At 45.2% G+C, this 11,943-nt stretch overlaps 1 protein-coding gene across 1 annotated transcript in view; it reads right to left on the bottom strand.

Annotated features, from left to right (window-relative positions):
• The window catches only part of FBN1 (fibrillin 1), a 193,471-nt gene that overhangs the window by 37,402 nt on the left and 144,126 nt on the right, over positions 1 to 11,943 (bottom strand). The window contains exons 35-44 of the mRNA XM_080930907.1: positions 11,761 to 11,886; positions 9,567 to 9,689; positions 7,837 to 7,959; positions 7,387 to 7,551; positions 5,657 to 5,725; positions 5,436 to 5,561; positions 4,549 to 4,671; positions 3,756 to 3,914; positions 3,051 to 3,122; positions 208 to 333 (exon numbers count right to left, since the gene is read on the bottom strand). Of these exons, the coding sequence (XP_080787033.1) occupies positions 208 to 333; positions 3,051 to 3,122; positions 3,756 to 3,914; positions 4,549 to 4,671; positions 5,436 to 5,561; positions 5,657 to 5,725; positions 7,387 to 7,551; positions 7,837 to 7,959; positions 9,567 to 9,689; positions 11,761 to 11,886 (1,212 nt within the window). The remainder of the gene's footprint in view (positions 1 to 207; positions 334 to 3,050; positions 3,123 to 3,755; positions 3,915 to 4,548; positions 4,672 to 5,435; positions 5,562 to 5,656; positions 5,726 to 7,386; positions 7,552 to 7,836; positions 7,960 to 9,566; positions 9,690 to 11,760; positions 11,887 to 11,943) is intronic.

Below are 11,943 nucleotides of genomic sequence, written 5' to 3' on the forward strand. Positions count from 1 at the left end.
GAAATCTCATGTGGGTCTCTACCATGTGCTTTTCTTAATTGGTTAAGTTTTAAAACGATGTTTTTGTCAAATCTAGTAGACTTTCCTACAGTTCTTACTCTTGAGCTGAGGTTCCAGTGTTGTAGAATTGTGACAGAATTATTTGGCCAGGGTGTTAAGTATCTTACCAGTAGTTTCATTTGTAGATGGGGGTACAGTCACACTTACCTTCACACACCAGTAACTTGTCATTATAGAAGAATCCCACTGGACACTCACACCTGAAGCTGCCAACCATGTTGATGCACACTCCATTTTCACAGACCCCTGGGATCTCCCGGCATTCATCAATATCTAGAAACAGAGAAGTCCCTCATGAGTGACAGTGTGGGCCATGATCTCGTGCAGGCTGAGACAGGACTAGAAAGATAGGCACAAGTGTGTCTTATATGCAGTCCATATCTTTTGGTTTTAGTTTTGCTGCAAAACATCTAATTTGTAAGGTAGGGACCACTTTTGAATTTATAGAGCAACATGCATACCAGATGAGGAGAAGCTGACTGAAGACGTGGTCTGCTCAGAGGAAGCGCTGTTGTGATAGACTGTGTTTCCTAGGGCCAGAGGTCTGGGATTGCCTGTTTTTCCTGGTGGGCCCCTCTACCTGCTTATCAGAGTTTGACAGACCATGCGCATTGGGCTACATCATGGGCTACACTCACAAGTGTCTAGTCCTGAGGCATCTGCCTTTCTACAGAAGCACTTGTTTTCTTATAACCAGAAGGCTCTGCAGGATATTTTCTTGCCTGAGATGTAAGGGTAGGTAAGATAGGATTTATAAGAACAGCAGAAACTTCAGAAGAAGAGCACACCCTAAAAACAATCTGTCTGCCTAAGGCCCATTTCCAAGAGTTTGACTTTGTTTGAAAGCAAATTGATTTCTTTAATGGAAAGTACAGCTTAGTTTCTCCACGGGAGCGGCAGGCTGTGAAACCGGAAAGGGGATCATGAGAGAAAAGGATCTCAAGAGAGGTGGGTCATGGGATAAATGTAGCGAGAAAGCAGGAGTGAGGCTGATTGGAGGAAGGGAGGGAACTAGTCAAAGGGGCAGGGGCGATGTGGTGTAGGGGAAAGGAATGGGCAAGAAGCACAACTTTGCTCGTGTATAGAAAATGTCACTAAAAAGCCCATGGTTTTACATGTTAACCTAAAATCTAATTTTAAAAAATCTCCAGGGGTATAATCTCAAAACGTAACTATTTTGAATACAGGTAATTTTGACTTTTGGCACCAATGTTAAATAGCCATGTGCGAGGTAATATCATAATTACATTTTATCTGCAAACAAAAATCAATTTAGAATCTATTCTTTTAGTATAGATTAGATATGAAACAGGGCCACACACATTTGCTGGTTCTAAATAGAAATGATGTGCTATTTACTCAGCTTAGTAAACACAGTCAAATCTCCAGCCATTGTTAGGCACAAGACAACAAGGGCTATTATTAAATGTTTTCATTTTCCTGTCCTGTCTGGATTTTATTTCCACTTGGAGAAGTTTGTATTTTAGGGTAAGATTGATAAAAATGCTGTATGGTTTTAGATGCACAGGAACAGGCTCTATATGCCAACAGCTCTAAGACCTTTCAGAGGGCAGCTATAAGCTCGACTAGAATAAGGCTTTATTTTGTCATGGCGGAATTTGGTAACACTAAGTACATTGCTAAATACCACGTTTCTAGTTGCCCAGAGCTAGAAGCCAAGAAAATTGTGTCAGGACTGGGTTCTGGTTTAAGCTCTGGTACTGATTAGCTAGGTGGCCTTGGGTGAGTCCCTTCCCTTTTCTGGGCCTCTGTCTCCTCCACTGGAAAGCAAGGAAGTTGGACAGGGTGGCTGGAGGTCTTCCCAGGTCGGCTAGTGGATGGTGCTAATGCCATTTCAAGTCTTCGCTGATGGCCAACTGTGGGGGCCAGGCCTTGCTGGGTTACATGCCTAGACTGCCCATGGAGACCTATTACCATTAGAGGCCACTTAACTCCCAATCACAGATTCTAGACAGATTAAAAGATGCTCGGCAAGGAGAAAAACAGAGCAGCTAAGGCCAGGTGCTCCATGCCAATGCCGTTTAGCAGTTTTTCTTTCCAGACCATGAAGTTTCTTTGGATGTTGACTGGCCTGTGGAGCCGTATGGATTTGGCACTAAGAAAGCCTGCTGATTGCTGGACCAAGCCCTTGTTTTCTTAAACAAGGTCACTGGAAAGGCTGATGTGGATTTCAGTTTTACTTACTAGGAATAAGGCAAGACAAAGCAAGCCGTGGTGTCTGCTTCCAGATGAAGTTGCAGAGGCTTAGGGGGGCATCTAAGGATGGCTATAAATCACACCATGATGGGGACACTTTGAGACTGCATCATCTTCCCCTGACTTTGGTGGTATTTGTTTCTAAACCATAAGGGCACTGTCTGTGCTGGCTAACCTTTGTACAGTGCTTCTCTATCTGTGGTGCTTCGGAATCTAGTACAAACTACTATCTCACCACAGGGTCAGCTCTGGCTCCCACATGAGACCTCATACTAAAAAGACTTTTATGTCTACAAAATTCTCTAAGCAAGGGACCCAAAGAGGCCGAGAGAGGGGGTTGTTGATAAGCAAGGGGGCCTCCGTGTAACCAACCCTTACAAAAAAGCTGAAATGTCATGTTAAAAAACAGGTAATTAAAGTTAAATCCAATGTCAGCCAGCTCTGTGTCCTTTCTTTGTGGACCCCCAGGACCAAATTCACTAAGCTTGATGGTTAATTTTTGAAAGGTTTCTCCGGCCCCCGTAATCACAAGCTGAACATACATCTGTCCATTAGGTGGTACTGCAAAGGGCTTTGAGCTATTTCAAATGAAGACTTGCTGTTTGAAAACAGCTGGAGGCCTCGTTTAACATTCTTTCCTTCTCAGAAAAGGAGAAAAGCAAACCTAGGAGAAGAGTGGTGTGTATGCTCCTCACATTTAACACAGAGCCAGAAGCAGAGGACCACCTCCCCAACCCCCAATCATAGTCTCAAGGACACAGGCTACAACTCACCCACGGGTAAACCTGTGTAAATGTCAATCACAAAGCCTGGCCTCTGGCTTCCACAGAGGGTAGCAAATTCATCTGCAAGAGTTAAACAAAGAAGGTGTAGAAGTCAGGGATGAGCAGGAACTCACAACTCATTTACGGAAATGTACCCGTCAGAAAACACTGCAGATGTAACATTCCTATAACACGGACAATGAAGGAAAAATGGCAGCCGATGAGGGAGAGACAAAGGGTTTTCCTGTCCTCCATCCTGGTTGCCGCGTCTGGCTTTCATGTGGATTCTCAACATGGGATCTTCCTACCTGCATAGCAAGTGGTTTTAAACAGAGCCTTCTCCCTGGCCCGAGGCTAGTTTTGGTTTTTTAAATTCATTTATTTATCATATTCATTTCCCCCGAGGTTTCCAGCATTTTCATTATATGGTGGGAACTCTGAAGTAATGCTAGCAATGTTCATATTTTTTTGTGACATGTTGACTTTACTGGTCTTGGTTATAAATCTGGATATAAATTAGGAGATGTACTCTGTCCCTTGGTTTTTCAGCAGGAGGAACCGAAGGTAACCGACAGGTAAAGGTCACCTCGGTGGGTCAAGTTTTCTCTCTGAAAAAAACGAACACGCCTTTTCTCTCTTTACTGGGACGGATTCTTTTCTCTAGCAGTTTCTAACTGACTTCTCTACCACGGTGGACAGGAAGCTAACTGTCACCTGTGCTTGGGATAGGACACTGTTCACAGGGCTTGTTCCAGGCTCTGCCGATGTTGTAGGAGCAGCAGCACATCTTCTTGGTCATGTTGAACAGGAGCTCTCCGTCACAGGTCTGGTTGTCTGCGTAATAGTTTCTGTAGCAGAGGCTCCTTCTCATGTCTAGGAGAAAGGAGAACGAAGGACCCGGTGATCCCACGGGATTTCCACAACCCGTCAGAGCACAACAGGAGCCTCAGATGGCAAGGGCCTGTGGTAATCCGGTTATGAACAGAGTAAGGAGCTGTCAGGCATGCAACTTCTCAGCTACCCATGCGGCCACAAGCGCTACACAAGCGAGGGGCTTGGAGAAATGTGGTCCCGCTGTTCCGTGCCACAGAATGAGGTCATCATGGCATTAGCAAACTTTACAGGGCCCCCCCACCCGCTCTCCTCGGAACAATCCTCCACCGCTACTTGGCAGGGAATCTCTTATTTCCGATTCAGGATGTTTTAATGCCGTAGGTCAGTGCTGTAATAGAGTTGTATAAAGACACACCTCTAAGTCAAACGAAGGAAGTACCATTAAACGGTTCAGCATCTTCCAAACTCACGTTTTTACAGGAAAACCCTCAACCACGCCCCTGCCCCACACGCAACGGTGAAAAATGCCAAAAGTTATGGGTTAGGAGGAGCATGTTGGAGGCGGGGTGCATCTCACTCTAACAGCGAGCAGGACACCAGCAGATACCAGTTGTTGGACTAGCCTTTGCCGACGAGCACCACGCCCACATGTGTGAGAAACACCTGGACTCACCCATGCAATTATTTCCCCCGTTCACTTGCATGTAGTCTGGAGGACAAATGCAGGTATAGTTGCCAACGGTGTTGTAACATGTCCCAGGACCACAGATTCCAGGAGTCTCACATTCATTCACATCTATAATCCAAAAGAGAAAGTGCTATGTGACCACAAAAGCGGCGCTCTGTGACAGGCGGATGCTGCCAGCAGAAAGCAAGGCTTCTACCGGAAGACCTGAAACCCAGGTATGAACTGCGGGCCTTCAGCCTGTGGGTCTCTCTTCTCTATGCCCAATTTTCAGTAAAGAAGGTTTACAAAGAACCTCATGCCTTCTGATCTGAGTGCTTAATAAATCAGTGCTCAGTGTTCTCCAAAGCACCGAGAGATGGAAATGGGGCAAAAATCATAGCTGTTGAATATACCTCAGAAAGATAATGACATATTTTATATGTTCATAATCTAGACTGAATCTATCAGCAACTGGCAACAAGGTGGATCCCAGGAATATTTGTTAACCTCGAGTCTGAGTGCTATGTTTTATGCACTATGATGCTCAAATAATTCTTACCGAAGAGGTCTCTTCCCTAGAGGGTCCTGTGAATCCTGGATGTGAATGGAGTCTCCTCACTTCCCATCCCCCACCACAAGTCCTTGGGCTAATTGTTCTCAGATTGAAAAATGGTCACAATTCTCCATCTTTAAAAAGGCGAATGAGGCAACTGGCTGTATCATAAAGACAAAGGGAGGCTCTAGGGATGCTCGTCTAGCGGAAACAGAGTTTTCTGAAGACATGCTTTAGCTTGTTGGGCTACGCCATGTAGAAGCCCTGCTGCTGAGCTCAGTCGGGGGCCCTGGCCAGTCCTCAGTATTTGAGGTAACATATCTTGCAGGCAACCACTTACCGTCACACACTCTCGTGTCTTCGTTCAGATAGTAACCAGTCGGGCAGCGACACTGAAAGCTGCCGAAGGTGTTGATGCACTTCCCCCCTTGGCACAGCCCCGGGAGCTCCTGACACTCGTCGATGTCTGTAAGAGTGAAAACAGTGCGCGACTCCAGGACTGGAACAAAAACCAAGGTCATCCGAACGGTGTACGGGTCAAGACAAAGGAGAAGCCCTTACCTTCCAGTATAACGGTGATGGGGTTTGGACGAAAACCCTCTCCTCCGGGGCAAAGAATTTTATACTCAGCTATGAAACAAAAGGTTCCACATGAGTTCCTCCGAATCGGAGACATGCTCACACGTCTGACTGAAAATGTTAACCTTCCAGGACCTTCAGTTCTTATTTACCAATTTAAAGCAAGCAGACATCCATCTTAGCATGCATGGGCCGTTCCCCAGACATAAAGCCACTTTACTGATCTTGGAAACCCAGAGTTACTATGGTCATATATTCTTGTGAGACATTTTATTTTCTATTATCTATCACTGCCTTTGAGGAAAGAGTTCCTCTCCATTTTTGTTTCCTGCCAACTTCACTCCATTTTAGTTGTATCTAGCATTCTTTCCTGGATGTCCCCATCTCCCCTAATAATGACCGTCAGCCTATCTTAAAACCCTTTCTAAACAGAGTACGAGGGACTCTGTTCTTGTTTTCAGCCTGACGCCATTCTTGATGTCTGGATATTTTTCTTACTACCCCCTTGTCACACATATGATTCTAAAATCTTGATTTTCACTCAGACTTATTTTTTCCAGCCTCTTTTAGCTGCCCCATCAAGCCATAAAGATTTACATAAAGTATTTTTTCCAATGTCATGTCTGGGAATGTGAATAAAGTGACCCGACCATAATATCGTCCTAAAGAGCATGAGACTTGTTCTTTCATAACTATCAAAGTCTTCTTGTGCCTGGCCCTTGCCCTGGCTTTATAAAACCACGTGGATTCAGATGTGTTCAAATTCCCATTCTAGTCTGAGCTGGTGACCCTTTGCTAATCATTATTCTATAAAGCTGAATTTCATATTTCCAATTCCTAATCTGGGTTTGCCCTTCTTGATACCAATGGCATTGGGTGTCTTCTTCCTTAATTTTCTTCTGCTCCCTTTTTGGATGCCTCCTCACTTACATCGTGCTCTTCTTCAATGCATAGCTCAAAAGTTTACAAAGTGGTCAGCACCCACATCTACGTAGAACTAAACCCTCTCTCTCTGAAGAGAAAAGAGAAGGTTGTGCCAGCCGGCCTGTGCTGGGTGAGGTATTATAAGACACTAGTCTGGCCAAGGTCACACAGCCACCACTCGAAGAGCCCCCAACTTGAACCTAGTGTGTATTTTCTGTCAAACATGACTCTATGCCTATTCTTTTCCTCTGTGATTGAGCCTGTGCTGAATTAGAGCTCTCACGTTTGTGTTTTAGTCTACCTAATGGACAGGCATTCCTGGAGGGCAGAAATGCCAGCTTTCTACTCTCAACATATTTCACAGATATTTTGAGAAGTGAGTAACTGGCCATTCTTCTAGAAATGACCCAACATCATTCATTTGGGCACTGACTTCGGCCAGACTGGCCGCCCCTGGTTTAAATCAAAGTGGACAAGGCAGAAACCCCTTTTTAAAGGAGTTGGATTCTTAAGCTTCCATTCACATATACTTGAAAACCTAGCTCTGGGAATATTAAAATAATTCTACCTTCTTGCTGAGATAGGAGATACTACCTGCCCTATGTATAGTCAAGGGAGAGAGCTTTTTGGACTCCCACATACCGGACTGATGGGATCAATCTGTCTCTCCTATTGTAAACATGAAGACAACTAGTGGCTTCTCCTTTATGGGTCTAGAGACAATTGGGCTGAGATGGAGCAGTTAGATGTACGTAGGAGTGGATGTAAGATGGAGGCTGTTCACTTACATGTGTTCACAGAAGGACACAGCTCACATGGGGTTCCCCAAGCTTTACCCAGGGAACAACAGCAGGAAGCCTTAGAAACACCAACTCCGATTTCATTGCTGCAGGCTGTATCCCCATTGTCTCCCCGGGGCCGGATATCCAGGTAGCAGTTTCCAGAGCGAGTGTCTATCATACACAAATAAAGAAATGTGTCAGGTAAACTCTTCCTATTGGAGGGACAGAAGGGGTTAAACTCATTTAGGTATTTAACTTTTCCTAAGAATCTGAATGTGTCCAAGAATATATATTGATCATTTCCCTTCAGAAAAGAAAGCTCAAAGCGTACATTGTGTTTAAGAAATCCTCACGTTTATGTTATTATTACTTTTGAAAGCATATGACATGCAATATTCAGTGATGGTTTTAAATTAGTGAACCGTAAGTGTCTTGGAAAAGTTTTAAACATCTTACCGACACAGCCGACTCGAGTTGGATTCAGCTCAAAATCGGGAGGACAGTCACACGTGTAACTGCCCGGAGTGTTGACACAGTTCCCACTGATGCAGGTGGTTGGATCCAGACACTCATTAACATCTACAGCCAAACAGATGGGCAGAATTACCCAGCATCCCGTGTGGACTGACTTCACCAATGGCAGTCACACCCAGTCCAGGGCTCCCGATAAGAACTAAGCAATTCCTCGATCATGCCTAGCGATGCAACCTCCCACCTCTGAAAGTCACTTCCTCCAGGAGGGAACTGTGTCATAGCCTTGGCTCCACCCCCCACCCCCACCCCCGACCATGTTTACCCTTTGAATTTGTCATCAGAATGAAATGTAACTTTGAAGCTAAGAAAAATATTCCAGTCAAGGTAACTAATGGCAAGACATGGTTTTGATCTCGGTCAACCAAAATTTCAGGCATAGGTTTATAAAAACAATACATTTAATATGTGTGGTGTGTTATTTTATCAGATTAGACCAAGTTGTCCCAGAGAATGTTTGGGAGCAGGTGGTCTCTGCTGTCCTCTCTGCACACACATGTAGGAAGGAGGCTTAGTGCGTTTCTTCATAACCCTGCCCAGATGCTGGGCTGAACATTTATTTCCTTTTGGCTTCTCTTTTGAAACTATGTACAACATTCCAGAGATTTAGGACATAATTTTTTTTCCTACAAACTCTAACCCTGCACAACCCTATTCTCTATTTTTAATGCTTAAGAAATGTCCCAAACTAGACAAATGGCTTTGGAGCAGACAGCCTGGGGAATCAGGATGCTTGTCCTGGGGTACTTCCTGTGGTCTGAAAAGGCTGTCCTCCAGGATGAAACCTGCTTCCTCTGTATTGTGTGTGGGAGGGTGGTTTAAGAGAGAAACTAGCCACGATTGTCAGCCTTTCTCTTGGTGCCAAAGAGAGCTATGTGGCAGTCTGCTGGGAGCGATAATTTTTCTAAATTTTTTCTGTGTTCCCTGGGAGTCCTTTTCTCTACAAAAAAATGACTCCTGTATTAAATGGAGCTAAGAAGATGTATCAGTGGGTGAAGTGTTTGCAAACATGAGAACACCAGTTGAGATCCTCTGCACCCATACAATCCTAGGAACCGGAGAAAGAAGAAGCAGGAAGATCCCAGAACTTGTGCCAGCCAGCCCAGCTCATCAGTGAGTTCCAGGTTCAAAGAGACACCAAATCTCAGCAAATGCAGTGAGCAGCAAGAGAGGAAGACACTGGAAGCGTGACTCTTGGCCTCCACATACATTTGCACAGATAGCTAACCACCTACTTGTATCCCCAAGTGCAGCCGCACACAAAATAAACGCACGGCCAGCCCCTGTGTATCGGGCACTGTGGTGGTCAGAATTTGAGTTTGGGTAGGAAGGTGTGGGCGCTGTATCAGAAGTGTATAAAGGGCAAACTGGAGGTTCCCAAGCATGGCCTTTGAAAGGAGGTTCTGGAGATGTATTCAAGAAGGAAGAAACTGGCAGGAAGCCACACAGCAAGAGCACCCAGAAACAAGCAGACTGTCCCCTTCCTTTGCATACTCACCCCTCATCAGCTCCAGGCCTGACAAATGTACCCTCGACTCTTAATGCCTTACTCTTCTTTTGTTTTCCTTTGTAGCTTGTGTGGTCCTGGTGATGCCCGAGCAAAAGCACCCCTAGGGATACCTGGGAGCCCAATTCTAACACACGTGAGACCTTACCTGTACAGTTCCCACCACTTCGGTCCAGCTCGTAGCCAATCTCACACTCGCAGCGGAAGAGGCCCGGGAGATTGTGACAAGTTCCAAAGACACAGATGTTTGGAAGGGAGCACTCATCGATATCTTGGGGAAAGATTACAAAAAGAGGCAGGTTATTTATTTATTTATTTATTTATTTATTTATTTATTTATTTATTTATGTAAATTTTCATTGAAGAAGCCACCCAATAAAATTAGACAGTGGATATTAGCATTAAGAAAATGCAGTCTGCCTGCCAGCAATGTAGGCAGTTTCCTAGACCGTCAGGGGATTCGTCTGCACACAGAAGCCTTGATAGTGACAAGCTCTGTTTTCTGGGGCCCCATCACATGCTAAGCCACAGGCTGAACATTTTCTGGATAGCCATCAGTCTCCTCTTCGGCATGTGATGCAGGTCTACCTTACTGTTGTAATCAAGAGCCAAGCAGAACAAGATAGCCTAAATTCTTGGGTTGCTCCTATCAATAGATCCTACAAGTTTGGTGGAGAACTCAACTTTTATTCACTTTTATCTTCTGTCCTAGTTTTATACTGCATGCCCGCTGAAGTCCATAGGAGCCCTATACACTTCAGATGCCTTTTCTGGGCCTCCCCCACTGCTTCAGCAAAGTGTCCTGCTTGTGTGATGAATAGACACATTTTCAGACTGGAGACTGTTTTAACTAGGCGTGACCATTCTGTCAGTGACGACTTACATTAAGAACAAACAAACAAGTAAAACCTCCCTGTAAGTTGTAAGACAAGCAACCCTTGCTCTGTGACTGTCACCTGAGGTGCCACCGTACCCCTTTCCCCTGAGTTTGGGGGTACGGAAGCAAACAAGGCATTGGGCTCATGAGCAAGGTCTTAGAAGCTTTTTGTCACTGCTGCACATGTAAATAACATGAACAGGATAAAGAACACCCAAGGGTCCCGTAACAGGAAAATACAGAAATGAGTGTATGCGGCATAGCCGAAGAGTGAGTCTGAATCCATATCTGCTTAATGAGGAACAACTATTGGCTAATGCACTAATGGGGCCTCGTCTGAACCCTTGTCAGCTCTTATCACTAGTTCATTTCCCCTGAAATCATCTTGGCTCACTGTGATCCCCAATTCTTTCAACGAAGACAATGTGCTGAGATTTGACAAGTGTGAGTAAAGAGAAGAACCCGTTGTCTCCTGACTGGATCCATCCTGAGTCAACAGGTTCCCAGGACTCTTCCTGTCTGACCAATGCTTCCCAGAAAGACAAAGCTTAAAGCTGAGAGACCAAAGCCAGCGGCACCATTCCAGGGAATTCTCCTCCAGGGACATGTCAAATCCCGTTCTGTGTCTACAGGCGTGAGATATTTAGAGAACGTTCTAAGATCTATTTAAGACATTACTCCACACAAGGCGCAAACTCTCTGCTGTTATTAACTGGAATCCTTGGCTTCTAGAAACCAAAGCCTGGCAGAGATTAACAGCCACGCTTCTGTCTTTGTAGACAACCCTCCAATAGAGCACCAGGGATCTGTGCTTTGAGAGCTTCCCCTGCCTCCAGAAGTGGGAGTAACCAAGTTGCATCGGATGAACTGCACTTGCTCACTCTTCCTCTCCTGTGTCCTGTGGTGTGTGACACTGCAGATCACTTGGCCCAGATTTTCTCCACGTAAACAGAAGTGGTCTGCCTGAAGGTATCACAACCTTATACTAGTTACTTGTCTTGTTGTGACAAAAATACCCCCAAAAGGAGCAAAGTCAAGAGCGTTTATTTTAAATCATTCGAGCTCACGGCGGGGAAAGCCCTGGCTGCCTGAGGCAGGAGCATGACGCGGCTTTACGTATTATGTCCACAGTCAGGAAGCAGAGAGCAGTGGAGGCTAACGTTCAGTTTGACTTCTCTTATTTTATCTAATCCAGGACCCCGGCATATGAAATGCTGCTACACAGAGTTAAGATGGCTCTCAGCTTGGTTAACCTAATCCAGATAATCACTCACAGGCATGCCCAGAGGCTTCGCTCTTGGTGTTTCTAGATCCTCTGATGTTGAAATCGTACCTCTCTGCAGACTAAACTGACCAGCTTCATTTTTTATTAAAAAAATAAAAGATGAGATCCACTTCGGGTTTAAAATAGACAAAAAGCCAGTGATGTTTGAACAACCCGGTCTCACTGCTTCCCCATGCTTACCTTCACAGGCCTTCCCATCTGCACTGGGCACGAAGCCCATGTCGCACTCACAGCGGTACCCACCAGGGGCATTGAGGCACTGGCCGTTGCCACAGAGGTTCAGGTTCTCGGAGCACTCGTCGAGGTCTGCAGACAGAAACACAAGCTATGCTTTTGCAGTCAAATGTTCCCCGATGCCTCAGG

This window comes from Micromys minutus (assembly GCF_963924665.1).
Source record: "Micromys minutus genome assembly, chromosome: 17".
Classification (NCBI taxonomy): domain Eukaryota; kingdom Metazoa; phylum Chordata; class Mammalia; order Rodentia; family Muridae; genus Micromys; species Micromys minutus.